This window comes from Antechinus flavipes, chromosome 1 (assembly GCF_016432865.1).
Source record: "Antechinus flavipes isolate AdamAnt ecotype Samford, QLD, Australia chromosome 1, AdamAnt_v2, whole genome shotgun sequence".
Lineage (NCBI taxonomy): Eukaryota > Metazoa > Chordata > Mammalia > Dasyuromorphia > Dasyuridae > Antechinus > Antechinus flavipes.
Window position 1 is genome coordinate 11,997,481 of NC_067398.1, and position 21,904 is coordinate 12,019,384.

The 21,904-nt window shown below is 39.9% G+C and overlaps 1 protein-coding gene across 6 annotated transcripts in view; it reads right to left on the bottom strand.

Annotated features, from left to right (window-relative positions):
• The window catches only part of ERC2 (ELKS/RAB6-interacting/CAST family member 2), a 985,497-nt gene that overhangs the window by 220,124 nt on the left and 743,469 nt on the right, over positions 1 to 21,904 (bottom strand). For all 6 annotated transcript variants that reach the window (XR_007950813.1, XM_051979082.1, XM_051979112.1 and 3 more), the window contains one exon: positions 6,239 to 6,373. Coding sequence is in view for 5 of the 6 variants with exons in the window: in XM_051979082.1 (XP_051835042.1) it covers positions 6,239 to 6,373 (135 nt within the window). In the remaining variant the exon portion in view is untranslated. The remainder of the gene's footprint in view (positions 1 to 6,238; positions 6,374 to 21,904) is intronic.

The window sequence follows — 21,904 nt, forward strand, 5'->3', positions numbered from 1 at the left end:
CTCCCATAAAGTGGCCAATTTCTGCCTTTCTAGTCTTCTCCTCTTACTTTTCCAATTCTTCCCCATGCCCACCCCCACCACACTCCCCGTCCAATGTCACTGACCTGCTTTTGCTGACCTTTGCCTAGAACACCAGGGCATCTATCTCCATGCTTGACTTCCTGCTCCTGCCTTCTCTGGCTGCCTCCAAGTCCTGGCTCTGAAACAAGTCCTTCCCAGGCTTCTTTAATCTCACCTCTGATATTATCTATAATTCATCTTTTTTCTTCTTGTTGTCCATAGCTGTTTACATGTTGTGTCCTTTAGACGAGGAGCTCCCCGAAAGCAGGAGCTGTTTATTTTTAATCTTTCTTTGTGTCCCCAGCACTTAGCACTGTGCCTGGCACATAGTGGGTGCTTAATCAGTGCTTACTGACATAGTTGTCCATTCTGGGGCTCAGTTTTCTTACCTGTAAAATGGACTTTGTACAATTTCCCCTGTCTTCCTCTTAGGGATAGTGTAAAGTTTAAATGAAAATTCAGGCAAGAAAGCTCCTTGAAAGAGAATTACACATTTTTAAAAGTTTGTGGGCATTGTTTAGTTGTTTTTTGGCCGTGTATGACTCTTCATGACCTTATTGAGGGTTTTCTTGGCAGAGATACTGGAGTACTTTGGCATTCCCTTCTCCTGCTCATTTCACAGATGAACAAACTGAGGAAAACAGGGTTAAGTGACTTATTTAGGGTCACACAGCTAAGAAATATCTGGAATCAGATTTGAACCTAGGAAGATGAGTCTTATTAACTCCAGGCCCAGCGCTCCATCCACGGCACCTCCCTCCCTCATGTGTGGGCATTAAAAGTCATTATATTGAATTATTATAATTACATGGGTGATCGGAATCAGAATTCTTTCTTCTCTAGCCATTTAGCTGAGAACACATCTTCCCTTTCTAGATTCCAGGGAGGGGCTCCTCCTTTCTAATTTAATTTAATTCCCTTTTCCCAACACTGTCATTGAAAAACGTATTAATTAAATGACACCATGCACTCCAGTTTGTTCTGTACGACTTTCTCTAAACTTGTTCTATTACTCCTGCCTCCAATGCTTCCCACATTTAGGACTTTGGGCTATTTACTTCTCAAATACTCAGAGACTCAGTTTCCTTATCTATATAATGAAAGGGATTGGACTGGATGGTCATGGAGTCCCTGACCCCTCCTATATCTGGAATCCTGGGAACACAAACACATGTATACAGTTATATTCATGTATACACATATGTATACACAAGCTCCTGTTCACCAAGGATCCCCAAATGGCTGAAGTGTATCCCCTGAGCTGATATCTCTACCCTCTTCTGGCAAATCCATCTGATTCGATGTGGAGGTGGAGGAGAGAGGGAGGGAGGGAGGAGAGGCTGATTTGCATCTCCTCATCATCTGGTCAGAAGCTTCAAAAAGGTTTCTAAGGAAATGGATGGAAGGCTCACTTCCTGCTTTTCAGCATCAATATGATAGAGGGAAAATGTGCCTGAAAACACGTGCTTCTGATTAGAAATGCTACTGGAAAACTAGACAGGCCCTATTCTTTATTCCTGACAGGACCAGGTCAGGCTGTTCCCTCACCTGACAGTATTCCAAACTCATAGTCTTTGAATGAAATTTTCCCTGAGTTAAAAAGCAAAGAGGAGGGGCAGGAAGGGGAAAAAGGAAAGAAATAATGGAGAGAGGAAGGGAGGAACAGCAAACAATCCTTTCTTTAAATTTCTAGAATCTTTGAATTGTAGTTTTGTTTTGTTTCCCCCCCACACACATGCAAATATTCTTTTCTTTTCTTCTTTTGTTCATGGATTCTGCATGGAATGGAAGCCATAAACAAAGGGCTTCCTCCTCTCCCCACCCTCCTTTCCAGATTTATTCTTGTCTAACATATATGAATGGATAATCTAAAGAAAAAAGAACTTCCCCCTTTCTCCACCCTCCTTTCCAGATTTATTCTTGAACTAACATATATGAATGGATAATCTAAAGAAAAAAAGAGCTTTTCCTTTCCCCACCCTCCTTCCCAGATTTACTAACAGATATGAATGAATAATCTAAAGAAAAAAGAGCTTGTCCTCTCCCCACCTTCCTCTCCAGGTTTATTCTTAAGTTAGCAGGTAAGAATGGATGTTTCAAAGAAACAAACTTAGACTTGTGGAAGGACCAATGTCCCAGAGCCTGGAGGGATCTTAAGGAGAAAAGGGCCTCTCAGTAGGGAGGGAACTTTGCTTCTTAGAGGTAATGATGTAAAAAGTAGAGAATTACTTTGAGGGTATTCCATAGAGCGGGTTTCAGCCCAGATATAAGTTGGAACAAAGAGCTCTCAAAAGATCTCCTCCAATCTGGAAAACAATTGAGATTCCTAGCTTCACTTGGATCAAGACAGCTGGACAGCTGAGGCATCAGAGGAAGTGACCCTGATCACTCAGCAGACGACCTCTCCTTAAGAAGAGCTGAGGTCACTAGGAAAGTGGGAAAGGGGAACATTATTCATTTCTCATGAGATCACAGATTTAAATCCAGGTGAATCCTCAGTCACCATTTAGTACGAGTTCTCCAAGTCTAAGTCCTCATTTTATAGATGGGGAAACCCAAAAGATTGGCTTGTTGGTCAACTGAAAATACAGAGAGAACCTGCAGAAGAGTTTGGTTCAAAGGCAGCTTGTTTGACTCCAAAACCATCACAGGTTCATCCAAATCCTGCCAGATTTGGGAACAAGGATAAAGATGCTAAAATATATACATTTCAGATAGGAACACAGAGTTAAGCAAAACTACAGGCTTAGAGAAAGGATTTGTGGATAGATTTCAGGGAGTGGTGGTGAACTTGTTTGGGAGCTATGTCCTTCTGTAATCTCACTAACTTTTTACTAAAATTTAGCTGTCCTTCAATTATTTAAAAATATGATCCTGGGAAGGGGTCCACAGTTTTCATTAGACAGCCAAAGAAGAGAGAAGAAGAGGGAGAAAGAGAGGGAGAGGGGAGAAAAAAAGAGAGAGGGAGAAGAAAGAAAGAAAGAGAAAGAGAGAGAGAGAGAGAGAGAGAGAGAGAGAGAGAGAGAGAGAAAGAGTGAGAGAGAGGGAGGAAGGGAGGAAGGGAAGAAGAAAAGATGGAAGAGAAGATGAGAGAGAGAAAGATAGGGGAGGAGAAAGGGAGAAAAGAAGTGAGGAACTGAAAAAGGAAGAAAAAAAGAAGGAAGGAAGAAAAGAAAGAAAAAGGAAGGGAGGGAGGGAGGGAGGAAAAAGGGAGAGAGGAAAGAAAGAAGAAAGGGAGGGAGGAAGGGAAAAAAAACAGCTTTATAGTTCTTTGGAAATCCAGCGCCCTTATAATTATCCTCCTTAGGTATTCAATAAATGTTTCATTAAAGTTTGCTATCCAGGATCTATAGAGAGAGTTAATATATAGATTTACAGCTAAAAGAGACCTCACTTAGTCTACCTCCTTTCCCTTCATTTTATAAGTGATTCACCTGGGACCCAGAGATGTTAAAGGACTTACCTCTAGTTAAAAACCTAGTAAATGTCAGAGGCAGGAAGATTTGAACTCAGGGCTTCTAAATCCAAGCCCTACAACATGTCTCCTCTTTAAAAGAGCAATTGCCCTCATGTAATTTAGCCTCCTCATCACAGTAAAAGAGGCCCTGTGCTGTGGTACAGACAAATTGAAGAATTCAAGCCAGAAGCGTCCTTCGAGATCACTTTGATGAGCCCCCTCCTTTTACAAAGAAGAAAACTGAGGCTGAGGGGTTGAGACACTTGCCCATGATCAAGCAGCAGGTAAATGTCAGAGGCTAAATCTGAACCCAGGAATCCTAGCTCCAAGGTCAGCCCACCATTGGCTCATGATCCCATATTTATTTTGCAGGCACTCTACAGTTGCCAGAAGACAATGTCATGAGAGAGTAACTTCATCCTCAAATTTCCAAATAGGCTCATGACCTCTGAAAAAAATTAGTGTACTTCAGGACCTTTGAGATCACCTAATCCGACCCTTCCATTTTAGAGATGAATAAACTGAGGCTCAGAGAATGCGATGTCTTGCCCGAGATTGCACTGGTTATAGATAGCAGAGCTGGAGTTGGATTCTGCTGCCAAACTGGCTGCTCTTTTCATCATAATTTGACCATTATCCCAGTTGCAGAAAATTCATACTTTTTCCCCACCTCTTAGCCACCACTTTTCCAAAAGGTAGATAAGCTACAGGTGATAGAATAACACAGCTTTAGCTCCCATGGATCAGTGACTCCTTTTTCTGGTTACTGAGTTTCATAACCTTCATAAGGTAAAGCTGATGGGGCTGGAATCCCCCTTTAATGGGTCCTGGTGGGTGGTCTCTGCTTTCTGTATTGTAGCTCATATATGAACTGTCTTATGGTGAAGCACACAAGACTGTGGAAGGAAGGAAGGAGGGAATGGGGATAGAGGTCCTGAAGAGATTTAATTAATTGATTAAAGAAAATTTAAATTAATTAATTTGTTTCCAATTTAATTAATTAATTAATTTTGAAATTATTTTTTCCATTCTTATTAGATCTTCTCATAAAAACATGACAAATTTTGATTTAAATTTTTTATAACTATAGTTATTATATATTAAAAATTTCAGCTGTGTAGGTGACTCTTTGCTTGAGCTATTGCTACATATCCTGGGATTTTCCAAAGTACAGTTGTCCTCCATGTTGAAGGGGGGAAGGAGTCTACTCAAATTTTGTGGGAGTCCAGGTTTTTTTTTTTAAAAACTTCCTTTAACTTTTAAACTTCAATTCTATTCATCAAACATTGATTAGTTCCTATATGCAAGTTGTAAAGATAAATTATCTTTTGCCTTTAAAGAGCTTCCATTCTACATAAATTTCCTTTTAACTGAATACTAATCATTTAATCAAGCTTTATGAATAATAAATTGGGGGAACTGGGGTGCTTCTTGGGAATGGGATCATGGTCATAGAAAGACCCCATCACCCCTGAAAAGAAAGAGATATCACTGCTTAAAGTAGCAAGTCAACTGGTCTGAGCTCTTTTCTGTGGACTGCAATTTGAATCATCTATTAATTTCCTGTTTGTACACCATGGTATGATGGAAATTAATAAAGGATTTAATAAAAACCAAAAATAACCACCCAAGGATAGATATAAAACGAACTTAATAATAATGGATCTTAATATACCATCACATTTTCAAAAGTTATTTTACATATATTAGCTCAGTTGATCCCCACAACTACTGAAAAGCTGTCTATGCATCTGTTTCATGGAATTACAGGATCTGGTAGTTTCAAGGGTCTTTAAAGTCAATCTTGTCCAGACCCTCCATTTTGCAAATGAGGAAATGGAGGTTTAGGAAAGTAGTGTGTCCAAAGTCACAAAGCTAGTAAATAGAGGAGCTGGAATTTGAACCCAAGTCTCCAGGGTCCAAAGTCAATGATATTACTTACTATATTATGGCTGCCTCCAGTGCATGAGAATCAAAAATTAAATGAAAGGGGCCAACATCTGCCACGTTATTGTGGGTTTGCATTTCCTTTGACCTTGTCGTGATATTCTGCTTTTAACATGGCCAATTGTGAAACAAAACCAAAAATATACACAAGCCCCATTCTAGAGGCAAATGTGAAAATGATGAGTTTTTTTTTCCTTTATTTTTAAAAGAAAGTTTTTATTGATAGATCTTTTATTTTACAATGTTACTTTTCATTCGCTTGGCTTGGCAAATCAAGATCACAGTGTCCAGGAGAAATAAACTGGAATCCTGGATGCTGTCCGTTAAAAATCAAGCATCACTGTCTTAAGGTTCCATTGGTTTGCACCAAAATTCATTTGTTTTGCCAAGGAATTTTCTTGGACATTGTCAAGAAGTTACCTTCTTTGGAAACTTGATGTAATGGGTATTCTGAAGGACCCTTCCCTTTTAGTTATCAAATCAGTGGTATACTGAAGAATCAAAAAAGTGCAGGGAGAATGAATTTGAAAAAGAAGAAGGTTTGGGGTGCAGGGGGAGCATAATCTAAATAATAAAAGACAAAAACTCAAAGAGGAAAGAGAAAGGAAAACATTTAGATTCTCTGAGTGATGGAAATAAATACCAAAGCTATTAGTTTCAGTTCAAAGAACATATCACTTTGTGCTGTTTATTATTTCTCAAGGAGTATTTATTTTATCTTGAAATATCTAAAGGGTAAAAGGGATGCTCAAGGTAAGGGATGATGTAACTGACCTGGTCTGGAGAGGGTCTGTGGTTGGAATGCTGGGACCTCCCAGGAGACCGGTGATGGTGATGGTGGTGATGGTGATGGTAATGGTGATGGTCTTCATCATAATTGTCAGCCATCAACTTCATTCTGTTCTGGGTCTGCGTGGAACAGAAAAGGGAAAGAGTGCCATCAGCCATGAGAAGTCTATGGAAACAGACTCTTGGCAATAGCCAGAGTATCTACAGTCCTCTGTTGGTTCCCCATTTTACAAGTTCTGACTTTAAGTCAAGTTGAAATCAAGGCAAGAAAGTAGTTCACTGAGTGTTTCGTAACATGTCCAAGCAAGGCACTTTATTTGTAAATTTCCTTTTCCTTGGGACATTCCTCCCATTCTCATGGCCCACTTTGGAATATTTTCATCTTATCCAGCAAACAAAAGGATCCCCAGGGAAGGAGCCGTGCTCAAGTCCCAAGGGTCACATTTCGCACCCATGAGCAAGAGAAGTGGCTCTCAGAACCCGAGATGATATAATGCTAGAAGGAGGCACACAACTACACACACAAACGGGATGAAGCGATGAGACGACAAGAGAACGCTACTGCATTTGGAAAAAAAAAAAAAAAAACAGCCAATGGACATGAAGTCACAGCCACTCACTGGACCATCTTCCAAAGACGACAAAGAAAGAGTTCATTCTGTGTTGGTTACCTTTGTGCTCAATAGGGAAGCATAAATATAATATATATGTATTTTTAAAAAGAATGAAGCAAAGTAGAGAGAGTTTGTTGGCCTGTAACTATTATTTCTGTCTCAGCATTTGTCATATTAGGCAATTATGTCACATCCAGCTTAAATTTTTTATCCTCCATTGGCTAAGATATTATATATCATCTCATTCCATTGCAAAGGAAATCAGCCAAGGGCAGATTTACCTAATAGGCAAATTTTAATTTCAGAAGTGTCTACAGGACAAAGAGATGACACCAACTTATTATTGTTACACAGTCAAAAATTTGAAAGGGGCACAATTATCCTTATGCTATTGTTGTTTTCAGTCACGTCCTACTCTTTGTGATACTATTTGAGATTTTCTTGGCAAAGATATCGGAATGGTTCGCCATTTCCTTCTCCAGCTCTTTTTACAGATGAGGAAACTGAGGCAAGTAAGGTTAAGTGACTCACTCGAAGTCACACAGCTGGTGTGTATCTGAAGCCAAATTTGAACTCAGGAAGATTCATCTTCTTGACTCCAGCTTTGATGCTCTAATCACTGCACTACTTAGCAGCTCCATTTATCCTTATAATGAATTCCCTTGCCAGAATCACTCAAGATTTTAAGCTCCATGATTTCCCCATAATACCCATGAGATGGGGATTAGACATTGTAGCAAGCCATTGCTAGTTCAGCAGAATTCAGGTCAGGGATTTGGACACTGTTCCTTTGAAGCCATATCCACTATCATTAATAGTCATTTAAACATTTTAATTACTCACATTTGTGTGGCACTTTGAGCTTTAAGAGTAATAATAACCAAAAAGTAATAACAATCATAATGATAATGGCTAACATTTATATAGCATCTACTTTGTGCTGGGCACTGGGCTATGTGCTTTATAAATATTATCTCATTTGAATCAACAATTTTAGGTTACGATTCCCAATATTTTTGCCGTTTTACAGCTGAGGAAATTGAGGCAGACAAGGTTAAGTGACTTGCCCAGGGTCACACAGTAAGTATCTGAACTCAGGTCTTCCTGACTCCAGCCAGGTCCAGGGCTTTATAAATACACTGCACCACCTAGATGGATGCCTCTATAAAGAAAAAAAAATGGATGTCATAAATTTGTATCTTACCCTAACAAAGTTCTTCCCATATAAATACAGCCAGGTTCCTATTAGTGTGAATAATGAATCATGTAAAGTGGTTGCATGTCTTTGAATTTAAACTCTTTGAAGTTATAATTAAGTAAAATATGGTAATTGGTTCCAGGCCAATGGAAATATGCAGTGCGGATTCAAATAATATGACCACTTCCCAGAATTCATTATTCTCACTAACCAGGACCTCGCAATATGCAATATCATTTTTGTCCTCTTCTTGACACTTAGGGGAGGAAGCTGGGAAGTAATTGCTTTCTTCATCTTCAGAAAATCACAGAATTTCAGAGTGTAGGGTCCATCTCTTATAGGAGTCCTTAACCTGGGGTCCATTGGTACAGTATCCCAGTAACCATAATTAAATGGAATAGATTCCTTAGCAACCCTTTACATTTTGCTTTATCAAAAGCCATTATTCTGAGAAGCCTTTTAAAGGCTTTACCAGGTGGTCTAAGGGCTTAACAATCCCTGCTCTGGCCCAATTCACACCTATGGAAAAAAATTCTAATAATAGACCAAAGAGTACCATACAACCTTCTTACCTTGAAGATGCCCCAGTGCAGAGCAATGACTCATTGTACCCCAAACAGGCCCCTTTCCCTTCCTCCTCCTTATATAAATATTTCTTATTGTCAAATTTTTCTAAAGTCATGGTGCCACATGTGATTCATTCCTAAACTGCGCCAATAAGTAGATAATTCTATCAACTTCTAAGAAGAGCCCTACCTATCCAGGAACACCTATTCAAAGCTCCAAAGATGATTCATCCAAGACAAAAGAGAGGAAAAATAATCATGTTGCAATAATGAGAATTAAAGGAAATTTGGTGGCCTCCCAACATGATCTGCCCAGATAAACTAATTATAATATTTAAAGGCAAAAAATTTTGTGAATCATTAAGGGTATGAATATTTCATGAACTGGTTTAATATCATTGCTATAACTTTTACAAATAGTCCACAGCACCACCAGTGCCAGGATGAACGTTCTTTTTACCATAGCTCTGTCAGCACTGAATTACTTAGACTATTTTCTGTGCTCCATTTGATGGAAATAAGGTATGAACTTGGCAGTTTCCCACCAGATGATCTCCCAGAAAGCAGAAGCTTCCCATTGTATCCAGTGCTTGGCCCGGCACATAGTAGGCATTTAATACATATTTAATAATCTTATGACTGACTTTGAGCTTGAAGTTCTCTGATTAGCAGAGATTGTGGATTTTTTTTTCCCAATGGGGAATGATTCCTATGTTTATATATTAATGGATTCTACAGATTCAAATATTAGCTTTTTTTAACTTAGAAATTTCCCCACTTCTCTGATATTTTCCTCATTTTTATACACTGACAGTCATGCATCAGCCAGCCTGACATTCTCTCCCCTTATACACCTACACACGCATACATGTAAATACAGTTCCCGATTTGTACTATTACCTCACTCCATTTTTCAATGGTTTTATTCTACCCTAACTCCCTTTTCCTGTGTACGTGGATTACTCTGGAATGACCATACTCCCCTTCCTCTCTAGTGCATTTTTTCCTGACTGATGATATCCAAACTTTCATTCAGCCACACACCCCAGTCCAACCCAAGCCAGTTTGGGGACTACTGCGTACCAGTCAAGGGATTCTTGTTGCTAACTTGATTTTACCCAAAAGTTAAGAGGGCCAGGAGGAATTCATTAATGGAATTCAGGTCACTGTTGCCTTGATATTCATTCTATTAATTCTAGTGGTAAGATACTCAGTGATTCCACTCACTTCAGCCAGTCTGAGATCCCGACCCATTCTGCTACTTTACCTCTTGGGATAATTGAGATTCAGTTGTTCACTAAACTCCCGGAGCAACAATAATTAACAACAATAACATCTAAGATATATTCATAAAGCTTTAAGGTGGACAAAGCACTTTATGTACATTATCTCATTTGACCCTCATTATAACCCTGGGAGGTAAATGCTACTATTATCTTCTTTTAGCAGATGAGGAAACTAAAACAGAGAGAAGCTAAGTGACTTAAGAATTGAAGAGCCATTACATGTCTGAAGCTGGATTTGAACGTAGGTTTTCCTCACTCCAAGTCAAGTTTTCGAACTCTATCCAGTGAGTTTTAAAAGTGCATTCAGTAGTCAACATTACTCAAATCTCTGATCTGAATATGAAGGCCTTAGATGGATCAAGATTCCTTTAATTGTTGAAAGTAAAGACCTGAAAGGGATTTGCTACAGGAACCCTTGGACAAGTTCTTGACAATTTTTTTTCCCCTTTAAATATTATAATTAGTTTATTTAGCCAGATCGTGTTAAGATGCCACCAAATTTCCTTTAATTTTCATTATTGCAACATGATGATTTTTCCTCTCTTTTGTCTTGGATGAATCATCTTTTGAACTTTGAGTAGGTGTTCCTGGATAGGTAGGGCTCTTCTTAGAAATTGATATAATTATCTACTTATTGGTGCAGTTTAGGAATGAACCCATTGTTTGGGCAAGTTCAATCTAATATTCCTACTGCCTGCATTGGATTCTGTTTCCTGCCCTTCTTCCTGCTCCTTTTGTGATGTGATATGTAGGGAGCTTTTGATGATAAACTTGACAATTTAGAAGCTGCTCTATCATTACTGATTGCTTTAGAGTTGCCTGGTGGCTGAGAATTTAAGTGATTTGTGCAGGATCACATAGCCAATAGGTAGTAGATTAGACTCAAAACTTTTTGATTCCAAGGCTTGCTCTCTATCCACTAACCCACACAGCCTCCTAATTTGTCCTTTAATCTCAATAATTCTTAGAACTTTCTAGTGCAATTTCCTGAAATGCAGTGATGACACTTTATTTTTTCAGAGTAGATAATCCATTGATTAATAATAACAATAGCAATAATTATAATACGTAGTGTTTATATACAAATTTAAAAATCGCACGGTGTTCCTTCTCTTTTATCTCATTTAATCTTCACAACAGCTCTGAGGAATAGGTGCTTATCCCCATTTTACAGGTGAGTTACTACTACCTGGCCTTTGCCCTTTCTCTTCGCTCCTGGAGTGATGAAGACCTCAAAGCCAGTAGAGTTTCCTTTATTTTCTAATTTCCCAATGTTTATTCCACTAGCTTGGCTTTGACTTTTGTTTTCTGGGATTATCTCCAAGCCATTAAATTGCATCATAATTTTCTCTTGATCTTGTTTTTGGGACAATGGATTTCTTTTTCAAATGTCAGGATAGGGACTAAATTCTTTTGTATATTATATAGATGTATATGATATTATGATAAGGAGAATCTCCTTACTGATTCAGGCTGCACATTTTTCTTAGTGTTTTAGAGAATTGCCTGAAAGCCCAAGAAGCTGCAAGGTCACACAGCCAGAATGCTTCAGAAACTGCCCTTGAAGTTGGTTCTCAGTGACTCCATGGTTAGCTCTCTGTTCTATGGATCACAATGCCTCTCTAAGGCTGAACTTTATTTTGGGCCACATTTATTCCTCCTTAGAAATCATCAGAAATCATCATCATTATAGTCATCACCACCATCATTATATACTAATATTCATTGCAATTAATAATCATTTATTATTTATCACAATTCTTTCTTCTACTATTAATATTGCTGCTGCTACTGCTACTAGTAATAATATTGCTATTTTTTCCCTTTCTCTTCCTCCTCCTATTTTTGCTGCTGCTGCTGTTACTACTACTACTATTACTACTATTTCCTACTATTAGTACTATTACTTCTTTCTCCTACTATTAATATTGCTGCTGTTACTGCTACTATTGCTACTAGTAATAATATTGCTATTCTTTCCCTTTCTCTTCCTCCTCCTATTTTTGCTGCTGCTGCTGTTACTACTACTATTATTACTACTATTTCCTACTATTAGTGCTATTATTATTAGTACTACTACTATTTCCTACTACTACTACTATTACTAGCACTACTCTACTAGTATTAGTACTGCTACTACCACTATCACCATTACTGCTACCAAATATTCTCTCCAGGCAACAGTCCTGTCTCTCCTGGTCTTTGTCTACAATGTCCCAGAAACATTTTCACCCCCAAAACTCTCTCACAAATGGACCTCACATACTGGAAGTCCCACCTAACTTTGCTGGCTCCTCTGATTGTTTCCTCAAAGAGATTCCTTTCTATGGTGAAGACCCAGGTTGGCCATGTCTTAATTCCACTTTGGGCTCGACTTTTTCTACCATCCTTCTCCATAAAGTACCTTCATTTCTTCCTTCCTCCCCTACTTTTCATCTTATTTTTACACATGGTTTTCTCCTGTTTGTCTCTGTGTCCCCTAGCATATCATAAGTAAAGGCTTAATGATGTTGGGTTATTTGATTCAATTTGATATATTTATAAAAGTTTGAACCTTAAGTAACTATTCATGTTGTAGTTATTTTTTCCCTTCTTTCTGAATGTCTCCTCTTGAGTTTATTTAATTAAAAAATTGCTATAAAAATTGCTTATTTACCCAGCTCATTTTCCTTTTCTGATTAATTGGCCATTCTATGATTCTAGAGACATCCTCCCTTTTCCCTCATCTTCTGGGCAGCTATCTGACATCAGGTAGATCTGAGTTCAAATTCAGCCTTAGGTACTTATGAATTCATAAGAACATGGGCAAGTCTTCACTGCTATTTGTCACATGGGGGGCAATAAGCACAGCACCCACCTCCCGAGAATATTGTGAGGATGCAATCATATTTATTAGGTGTTTAGCACAGTGCCTGGCACATAGTACAAGTTAGCTTCTGTTGTTGTCATCTGGAGGCACTGCAATCTCTATTTTTGTGGAAAGTCCTGGGGAAGCAGACTCTCCCACAATGAATCACTATCTTCCTGAAAGTCTTCTCCATATCACACTGGAGAGCTCTCATCATCAACAAGTTTCAAGTCATTCAGGCAATAAGCATTAATTACGTTTTCACTCTGTGTCAGACATTGTACCAAGCCCTAGTAATTCAAAGACTTGCCTTCAAGGAGCTCACAATCTAAGGGGCTTAGACTGAGGACTAAGGATGCCCAACATCCATCCACTGTCCTTACTGTGTGAAAATGCAGGCCCAGAGGCAGAAGTGACTTATCCTGGAGTGAAGCAAGAGAACTTGGGGCTCAGGGGATCCCACTGGTCCTGGCCAGGTGTGTGTGCATGAACTCGATTTTCCTTCTCATTTATGACGCCTCCAAGAATTCATCCCGTTAGGCAGGTGGAAATATCCCTTCCCATTTCTTCCTTACATCCTGCCAAGTTTTCCAAACACTTTCCTTTCCAGGCTTATCCACCCAGGGATGTCCCACTATTTACTCATTCGATGCTTTAAAACATGTACAATATTTGAAAGGTCCCAGGGTGAATGTTAACCCCCCCCCCCAAAATGATAAAGTTGCCTTGTGAATATTAAAGCAATAAAAACAGAGAAAACATTAAAAATGAAATAAAAAGATTTTTTGGCAGTTGATGGTATTTCCATCTTCCCCTTGTCCACTTGAAGTGTCAGAAAACCCAGCGGACAAGTTATTTCTGCTGAGAAAGTGCAGGTCCACTGGAGCTGTCTGTGGCAGACAAAGGACAAAGCTGCTTCCCCTTTTCCTGACCTTACCTTGAACATGGGTTTCTGAAATTCATTTTTCACACCTATGATCCCAGTATTGTCAGGAGCCTGTATTTTTGTACCGGTGAAGAAATCGGTCCGTAATTGGTCCTTTTAGCAACAGACACACACAAGGAAGAGCACGAGAGGAAGAATGAGATATACTTTGGCCCGGAGACCAAAGAACTCTCCAAAGAATGAATGATGGAGAACAAATGAACAAATAATAACGCTGTTATTGTAAACATCACAATGCTGTTATCCTTTGGGGAAGCTCCCGATGTTTTATGAGATTATTGTTTTTACTCACAAGCGGCCTAAAGTTCCCTACCTTTGAACTCGATTCCATAAAAGAATGCACCAGTTAAACAAGATGCTCTGGGCCATCCTGAAGTGTCTCCCCTAATGAGGTGTGAGAGATTAGACGTGTCATGGGCTAAGGACTGTAAATGAATGATGTCATCTTCCCAATTTGGTGCTGAAATATAAATAAACCACTTCTTCCCTGTGAATAAGCAATCTGGGTGAAATGTAGACGGGGTGATTGTTACTTAAAGGGGGCTCCTTTGATTAGTCTGTGCTGGAGTTGGAGAGTGTGAAACCGAGATGAAAAATGACAGTGTTAGCTGCTAGTCTTGACCTTTTTAATTTATCTTGCCTTTACAGGGCTCCTAAAAATGGTGACAGCCACATCCTGATAGGATAAAGGGGTGCTCTTTCTCCCATATATAAATAGTTCTGACGAGTCACCCTTCTTTGATAAATTAAAAAAAAAGTTTTAAGTCGAACATCCTCTGCCATCTTTTTTTTCAAAATATATTAGTATTGATATCTTTTATTTTTACATCACTACATGTCACATTATATCGCTGTCCCTTCCTTTCCTCAGAAAACCATCTCTTAAAATAACAAAAAAAGAAAAAGAAAAAAAAAAGAAAGGGGAAAAGTTCAGCAAAACCAAGCACTAAATCCTGACTCAAGTGTATGCATATACTCTCTTTTCAAAGGAATGAGGAGAGGGATCTTTTCTTTGTTATGTTTTTGGGCCAAATTTGGACATTATCATTCCACAGAATAAGTTTCTATTGTTCTGTTGCTGTACTTTGCGTTGATATTTCTGTCATCGTTCTGTATGCTACTTTCTATGGTTCTGCTCACTTCACTTTATCCCAGTTCATTCAAGTCTTCTCGTGCTTTTCTGTAGTCCTTATTCCTTACAGCACAGTCATATCTGGTCATTTTCAGGTGGATGGATCTGCATTGTTTCTAGTTCTTTGCTATCCTAAAAAGTGCTTCCGTAAAAATTTTGGTCTGTGGACCGCTGTGACATCGGTAAGAGAATTAGTCCTGTTATCTATCCCCCAAGGTGTTTGTGTTCCCTAATGTACAGAGAATGTAGACTGTCCTCAGCTGAGAAAGAGAGAGATCTCCCCAAACTTCAAAACTAAGCATTAGATCTGGAATTAAGTCGGATTTTGTATGCATTGTAGTGTCCTTTCTCTTCAAAGAAGTGTAGAAAGACTGCCAAAAAATCGTTTCTTTGGAGTCAACTGCCCCACAGAACATCCTGGCTGTAGGACTCCATATAAGTGTTCAGTTGTCCTGTTTTTATTGTTGTTGTTTGTCCTTCATTCTCAAAAAAGATCTTGACATCAAGGAGGAGATGCCATGACATGCAAGTGAATTAGGTTTAAGTGAGGGGGGGCTGGGTGAGGTCACCTGCCTCAATTTCCCCACCAGAAAAATTTAGGTAATTTGGCAAGATACAGATAAAGATGACGGATGATGGCCCTGGATATCCTAGGAGACTTTGGCCTTTTTAACTAGTCTTTAGGAAGTCTAAGTTTGATTAAGGCAACACCCATTCAATGATTAAGTCATCAAATAAACAGGGATTCCATGAGTCCACTGATCATTCAGAATAAAGCTTCAGGGAATCTTAGAGGCATTGGAAGGGCTTCCAGGGACTCCATGTACAACCTGAAGGATCCCGGTTACAACAGACCCAACAAGCATCTAGTGAGAGGGCCTGCACAACCTCCCAAGGCTCTGAGACAGCTCTCCATGTTGAGAAGTTTTATACTTGTTGGTTTTGCTTGGAAGTTGGAAGCGATGTAGCACAGTGGCTAGGGTATTGGCGATCACATCAAAAAGACCTGAGTTAGAATCCTATTTCAGACACATATTAATAGTAGGATCCTAGACAAGTCATTTGAGCTTTTCAGTTTAGTTTACTGACATGTAAAATGAGTTTAACGATAACAGTGAAAGTTGAATTATATGTGTGTGTATGTCTCTATATGCTCATATAAATACATATATTCACAAACACATACATATACCTGTATACCTATATACACACATACACCCATTATTCCTGGTTCTGTTCTCTTGGGATAAGTGGGGAAAATCTCATCCTTTTCTCACATGATAGTAATTCAAATAGTTGAACATAGGTATGACCTACTTCCCTTCCCCCAAGTCTTCTCCAAGCTAAACAACCGTGGCTTCTCAACTGATCTTTATGTGAAATGATGGGCAGATATCTATAGATATAGATCGGTGGAAGATTAGATGGATATAGGATAGGGAGAAATAGGTTGTAGTCTGATAAAATATTTATTAGTGCTTATTATATTCGAGGCACTGTGCTAAATGCTGGGGATACCATGAGAAATAAGCAAGACGGTCCCTACCTTCAGGAAGCTTTGATTCTAATTGGGAAAAGAGAATACATTAAGAGATTCTGGAGGGTAATGGATGGGAAGGAAGGGCACCTGTTGACAGGCAAGGAGAAAAAGTCTGGAGAGAGCTAGATTCCTTCCTAAAATCATGGTCCTGAGGAGGGAGTCCCCAATCAGGAGAGCAAGTCTCAAAGTGGGGCTTCCCTACTCAGCAAGCAGAGAACAATCTGAAGGGTTCAGCATCCCGGCTACATTAGAAGATAAGAAGAATTACAAGAAGAACCAGAGTTGTTCATGAGAAGGATCCTCCAGAGTTAAGGAAGAAGAGCCCTGGTAAGACTTTGTTCGTTGGGATAATTAAATGGGCCAACACATCGAAGGGTCGAGCCAGGAGACTGATGAGAAACTTAAGTGCCAGTTCTGTCTATAGTCCTTTTCTCTGTTGGAAAGTTTGCCTCGATCAACACCTGCTACAACCATCTAGAAGTGATAGTGCTGCTTCGTTTCTCACTGTGCGGACCATGCCGTGAGGGGGAAATAACAGCAAAAAACAAAAAAACGGGGAATTGTCAAGGGACAGGTCAATTCTCTGAGAGCCTTGCAGGGCAGCCTTTGCTGACGCAGGTGTTGCAGACTGGGAATGAGATAAATCAGAGGCCGAGGGAAGAGGAGAGAGGTCAGACAATGCAACGGCCTCTCAGTCACAGAGGTCAGAGAACAGCAATGGCCTCTCAGTCTCCTTGTATCATCCCCTCACAAGAGGAGATCCATTCTGGGTTGGATCTCCAGCAGCCACTGGCAGGTGGCTCTGGTGTATTTCAGCAGCTCTCCCATGAATTCCCACACAGCTACAATTTGAAATCAAGTCTCTTTTGAAGACAAGTTGTAGAGTCATAGATGGAAAGTAGAAAAGTCATGGCGTTTAGCTCCACCCTGCTTTGCAGATGAGGAAACTGAGGTATCGGGAGACTGTGACTTTCTAGTAAGCCTTCTTTCATCCCTCTGGGAATTACAGGCTGAGGCTTCTGAGGTGATTGAATCCAATCATTCACTTCAAAGATGAGATCTAAAGAAGGTCATGCGATTGGAAACCTAAAGATAAAAGGGATTTCAGACATCACAGAAAACATCCTTCTCATTTTGTAGATGAGTAAAGTGAGGTTCTGTTAGCGACTTATCAATAGTCACAGTGGTAGTGTGAAAAAATGGAAATCTGAACCTATTCCTCTGACTCCAACCCCACCTTGAACCTTTTAGTGTTCAAGGACTCCAGTGCAGCCCAAGTTCAATGGGTTAGCTTCCCAAAATACTGATATTTCTTTCATTCTGGGATATATTATGGAATACAACAGTATCTGAAAAATTAAAATAGATAGCAAAATAGTAGATAGCAAAACTCCCAGTGGGAGTAGGAGAATTTGAATATGTCCCAGACAAATACTAATGAAGGGATATTAAAATAAAGAACATCCTCAAAGAAATATACAACTGGAAAAAATATGGATTCTTCATCTGGTAAGAGCCAGGGAGGAAAAGCCAGTGGACAGCTTAGAGTTCCTCACAATGTTGGGAGAAAGAATATCCTCAAACACTTTGGGTAGAACCCTGGGCTGAATTTATGATATAGCACGGACACGAGTCATATAGGTTGGGCAGCCAATCGATAAGTATTTATTAAGAGCTTACTATGTGACAGGCACTGTGTAAGCCACCAGTATTTAGATGCAAAGAGAAGCAGAAAGCCCCCCACTCTACTAGGGAATTACAACACATACCAAGAACTTGAAAAAGGTGAAGGGGAGGTGCAAAAAAGTCCTACAGCCAGGTGGGAAATTATGAGGTATATGTTCTGGGCCTCCTTCTTAAAAAGAGGATCCTTAAATAGAGATCCCAGATATCCACCCTCCACTTCAGAGTAGATTTAATTTTATAGAAAAATGCATTTCTGGAGACAATGGTCAAGCCCAGATAAGAAGCCAGGTGGGGAGTGAACATTAATTAACAGAGTCATACAGGATCATAGGGCTGGAGGGGCTACAACTTGTACCTCTAGAGGGAGGGAATGTCTTCTTTTGATGAGATCCCAGGTGTGCTGGAGCACTGGAGTGTTGTGTAGCCATTGGCTCCAACTTAAAAGGAAGGGATGTTTCTAAGCCTTTGTCTGGTATTTGGAATAAGCCTGATAGGGCCCAAAGCTTAAATTATTCCTCGAAACAGCATTCTTTCTTTCCTCCCGACTCTTGGTCACTTATTATTTTGCAGCCCAGGTGGACAAACAGCAATCCCTGAACACAATCTTCTCTCTTGCTTTTTGATGAGCCGGGTCCCAAAGCTGGGATGTCCATGTTCTCAGCTCTGGCTCTCAGAATCCTTTTTTTATTAGAATGTTTCCTTTTTCTTAGTTCTCACAACAAACTGGGAGTTCAGTTTCTCATCATTCCCAAGTTGTAGATGAGAACACCAAGAGTCAGTCTTGCCCAGATAGTAAATGTCTGATAGGATTTGAACCCTTTCCTCCAAACTGAGCTCTCTATCAGCTTGGCTCTGCTGCCTTCTCGAGCCACATCCCTGGACTCTGGGTGATTCAGCCTCCATTTTGAGTCTTCCAAACTCATTGCCTCCCGATGCAGCTATTTCACTTTTGGATAGTTCTCATTGTTATGAAATTCTTTTTTTATATCGAACTAAAATCTTGCTCTTGGTAACTTCTACCCCATTGGTCCCAATCCTGTCCTCCAGAGCCAAACAAAATATATCTAATCCCTCTTCCACATAACAGTTCCTCAAATATTTGAGGTCAGCTATCATATTTCCCACTGCCTTGAGAGACTTCTTTTCTCTAGCCTAAATATCTCTGGTTCCTTGACTCATTCTTCATAAAAAGGCAGATTTCAAAGCCTTCCACCATGAGAATCACTTCATCGGGATATACTGTGACTGGTCCGATGCCTTTCTCCAAACCCAGAACCAAATACAAGACCCCACCGAGAGACTGCCCTTTCCTTCAGCCTCGACGTTTTTACTTCCATTAAAGTGACCCAAAAGGAGCATTGCAGAGTGGAAGGTGACAGGGTTGACCTGAAGTCGAGACATTTGGCTTCCCCCTTTTGGGTAAGTTTCTAAACCCCCTAATACCCCAGAGTCACCAAGGCTAAAATTCGCAGAGCAGGTGCTTCGCTCATCAGCAACAGGAACTCCTAATCGTATGACATCACAGGTCTAGTCCAAAATCAAATCCATGAGAGCTTAGTTAAGAATGCAGTTGACTCTTCCTGAACCTGAAGCTTGCCAGAGGCCCCAAGTCTTTTATCAGACAGACTAGCACGGAGCCATACATCCCCCCCTCCTGTTGGGGAGTCTGTCAGCTCCCCAAGTCCAGAACGGAGAGCTAAAACTTGATCCGATTATGAGCAACATCTGGGCAAAGGTGTCAGCTATTCCATCTCTTTCGATATTTCTGAAGGGCTTATCCAAAGGGCCCTTGAAATGAAAGGAAAATCTTTGATTGACTGGTAATGTACTCAATAGCTCAATGGTGATATGTAGCCATAAAACAATAATATCCCAACTGCCTTTAAAAAGATTTTAGCAAGGTGGCAATAAGTAACTCTGCTTTGTTCAGTCATCTGGATCAAGTTAACAATGAAACCTTCATGAATATGGTTTAAATAAGGAGAAAGAATAAGATTTGTTGCTAAGGGATATAGAGATAATGCTGCGCCATTGTAATTACACTTTCAGCTATCAGATTTTCTCCTCCATCTCTTCCCTGGCAGTGAAATCAGAACCCTTTCTGAACACTTCTACGGAGATTATTTGCCCCAAGCTGGAGATAGGTGAAATGGCCTATGTCTCCTGGCCAAGGATGGAGAACACAGATAATGTCTGGCAAGTGAAGACTTGTGGAGTATCTCCAGGGGTGTGCTGGGAAATGTTAACAGCTGGCTCTCCGGGGGAAAATGGTATGCGTGACACACTTTTAAGTTGAATTTGCATTATTAATATTTTCTTCATCACTTTCTTTAGCACGGATAAGCAACAAAACAATAAATTAAGCTCTGATTTATAGTGTTTGCTGATTTCTGAAGTGTAAATGTTCACACTGAAAATTTAACAAGTGACTATGGGAGCCGGTGAGGGCTGGCTCCAGCACAACCTTGAGTGTCTCTATCATTGGCAGGGTTCAAACAATAATGAATCCTGTGAGAAATGAATTCCAAAGTTGGGCTGATTCCTGGAGAAAACAGCAAAGCAGATGACAGAAGGAAATGTTAGAAGAAAGTCTATCTCCTTAGGAAACTGGACAGATAAATAGAAGACCATCAATAGTTCAATTGGCAATTATTTATTAAGTACCTACTATGTGCTACCTGCTCGGTTAGTTGGTAGGGGCACTAAGATAAAGTATCAACAAGTGTCTATATTCGAAAAGAAAAGATGCTTTCTCCCTACTCTGATACTCCAGTAAGTCAATAAACATTTATTAAGCACCTACTATGTGCAAGCATTCATTACCACTCAGTTGGATTGATGGCTTCCACATGGCTCTTGTGATGTCTATCTTCACCTGTACAATTTCACAAGGTTCTAAGTCACATGACTAACTATATTCCTCCCTTCCCCTAGAGTTTCCAAGAGCTCCTCAATCTCTCTAGATAAAAATTCTAATTTCTTCTCTTGCCATTGAAAACTCTTTACCACCTGCCTCCTACCTACCTTCGCAGGTTTAGCCCATAATTTCCCCTTTCCCAGCTTCCATGATTCCATTGAACTGGCTGCTGGCGGCCCTGAGGATTCACCTTTTTGTCTCTGAGATGTGGGTTCTCTTCATTTTGGCTTAGAATTCCTCCTTCCTCCAAGATTCATCTTAGGGCCCACACCCTAAAGCAAGCCTCCCTGGCCCCCCTCCCTGATTATGCTACCCAAGGATGCTCATTTCTTTCTTTGCATATTGTATATTCTTGTAGAATGTAAGCTCCCTGAGGGAAGGAACATCTTTAAAAAAAAATTAACAATTCAAGGTGCTTAATAAACATTTGTTTGGGGAGGATTGTAGCAGTAAGAACTCAGAGTGAGTCAGTATTAGGGATAATACCCACATTCAGGGGTTCGATTGTACTCAATGAACGTACAAATGATATTTGGGGGCAGTCAGTTAAGAATAGAATGGCTAGGAAATATCCGCCTAATACTTAAATTCTATGGAATGGTGAAAGGAAAACGGGCAAATATCCATGCGTGAAATGCCCTCCTCATCACTGTCACCTCCAAGAATCCTTAGCTTCCTTCCTTTAGAGCTCAGCTCAGTAGCCCTTCCCATACTGGGCCTTTTTTTTTTAATCTGTCCTGCCCGTGACCCAGTTACAATCCCTTCCTCTTGGGGTTCCTTTTGTTTAATTTGTATGTGAGAAGTAGCATTGCCTATGGTTAGAGAATTAACCTCACAGTCAACAAGACCTGGAAATAAGTTCCATGGTTCTATGACTCTGGGCAAGTCACTGCAAACTCTCAGTGCCCCATGTAATTT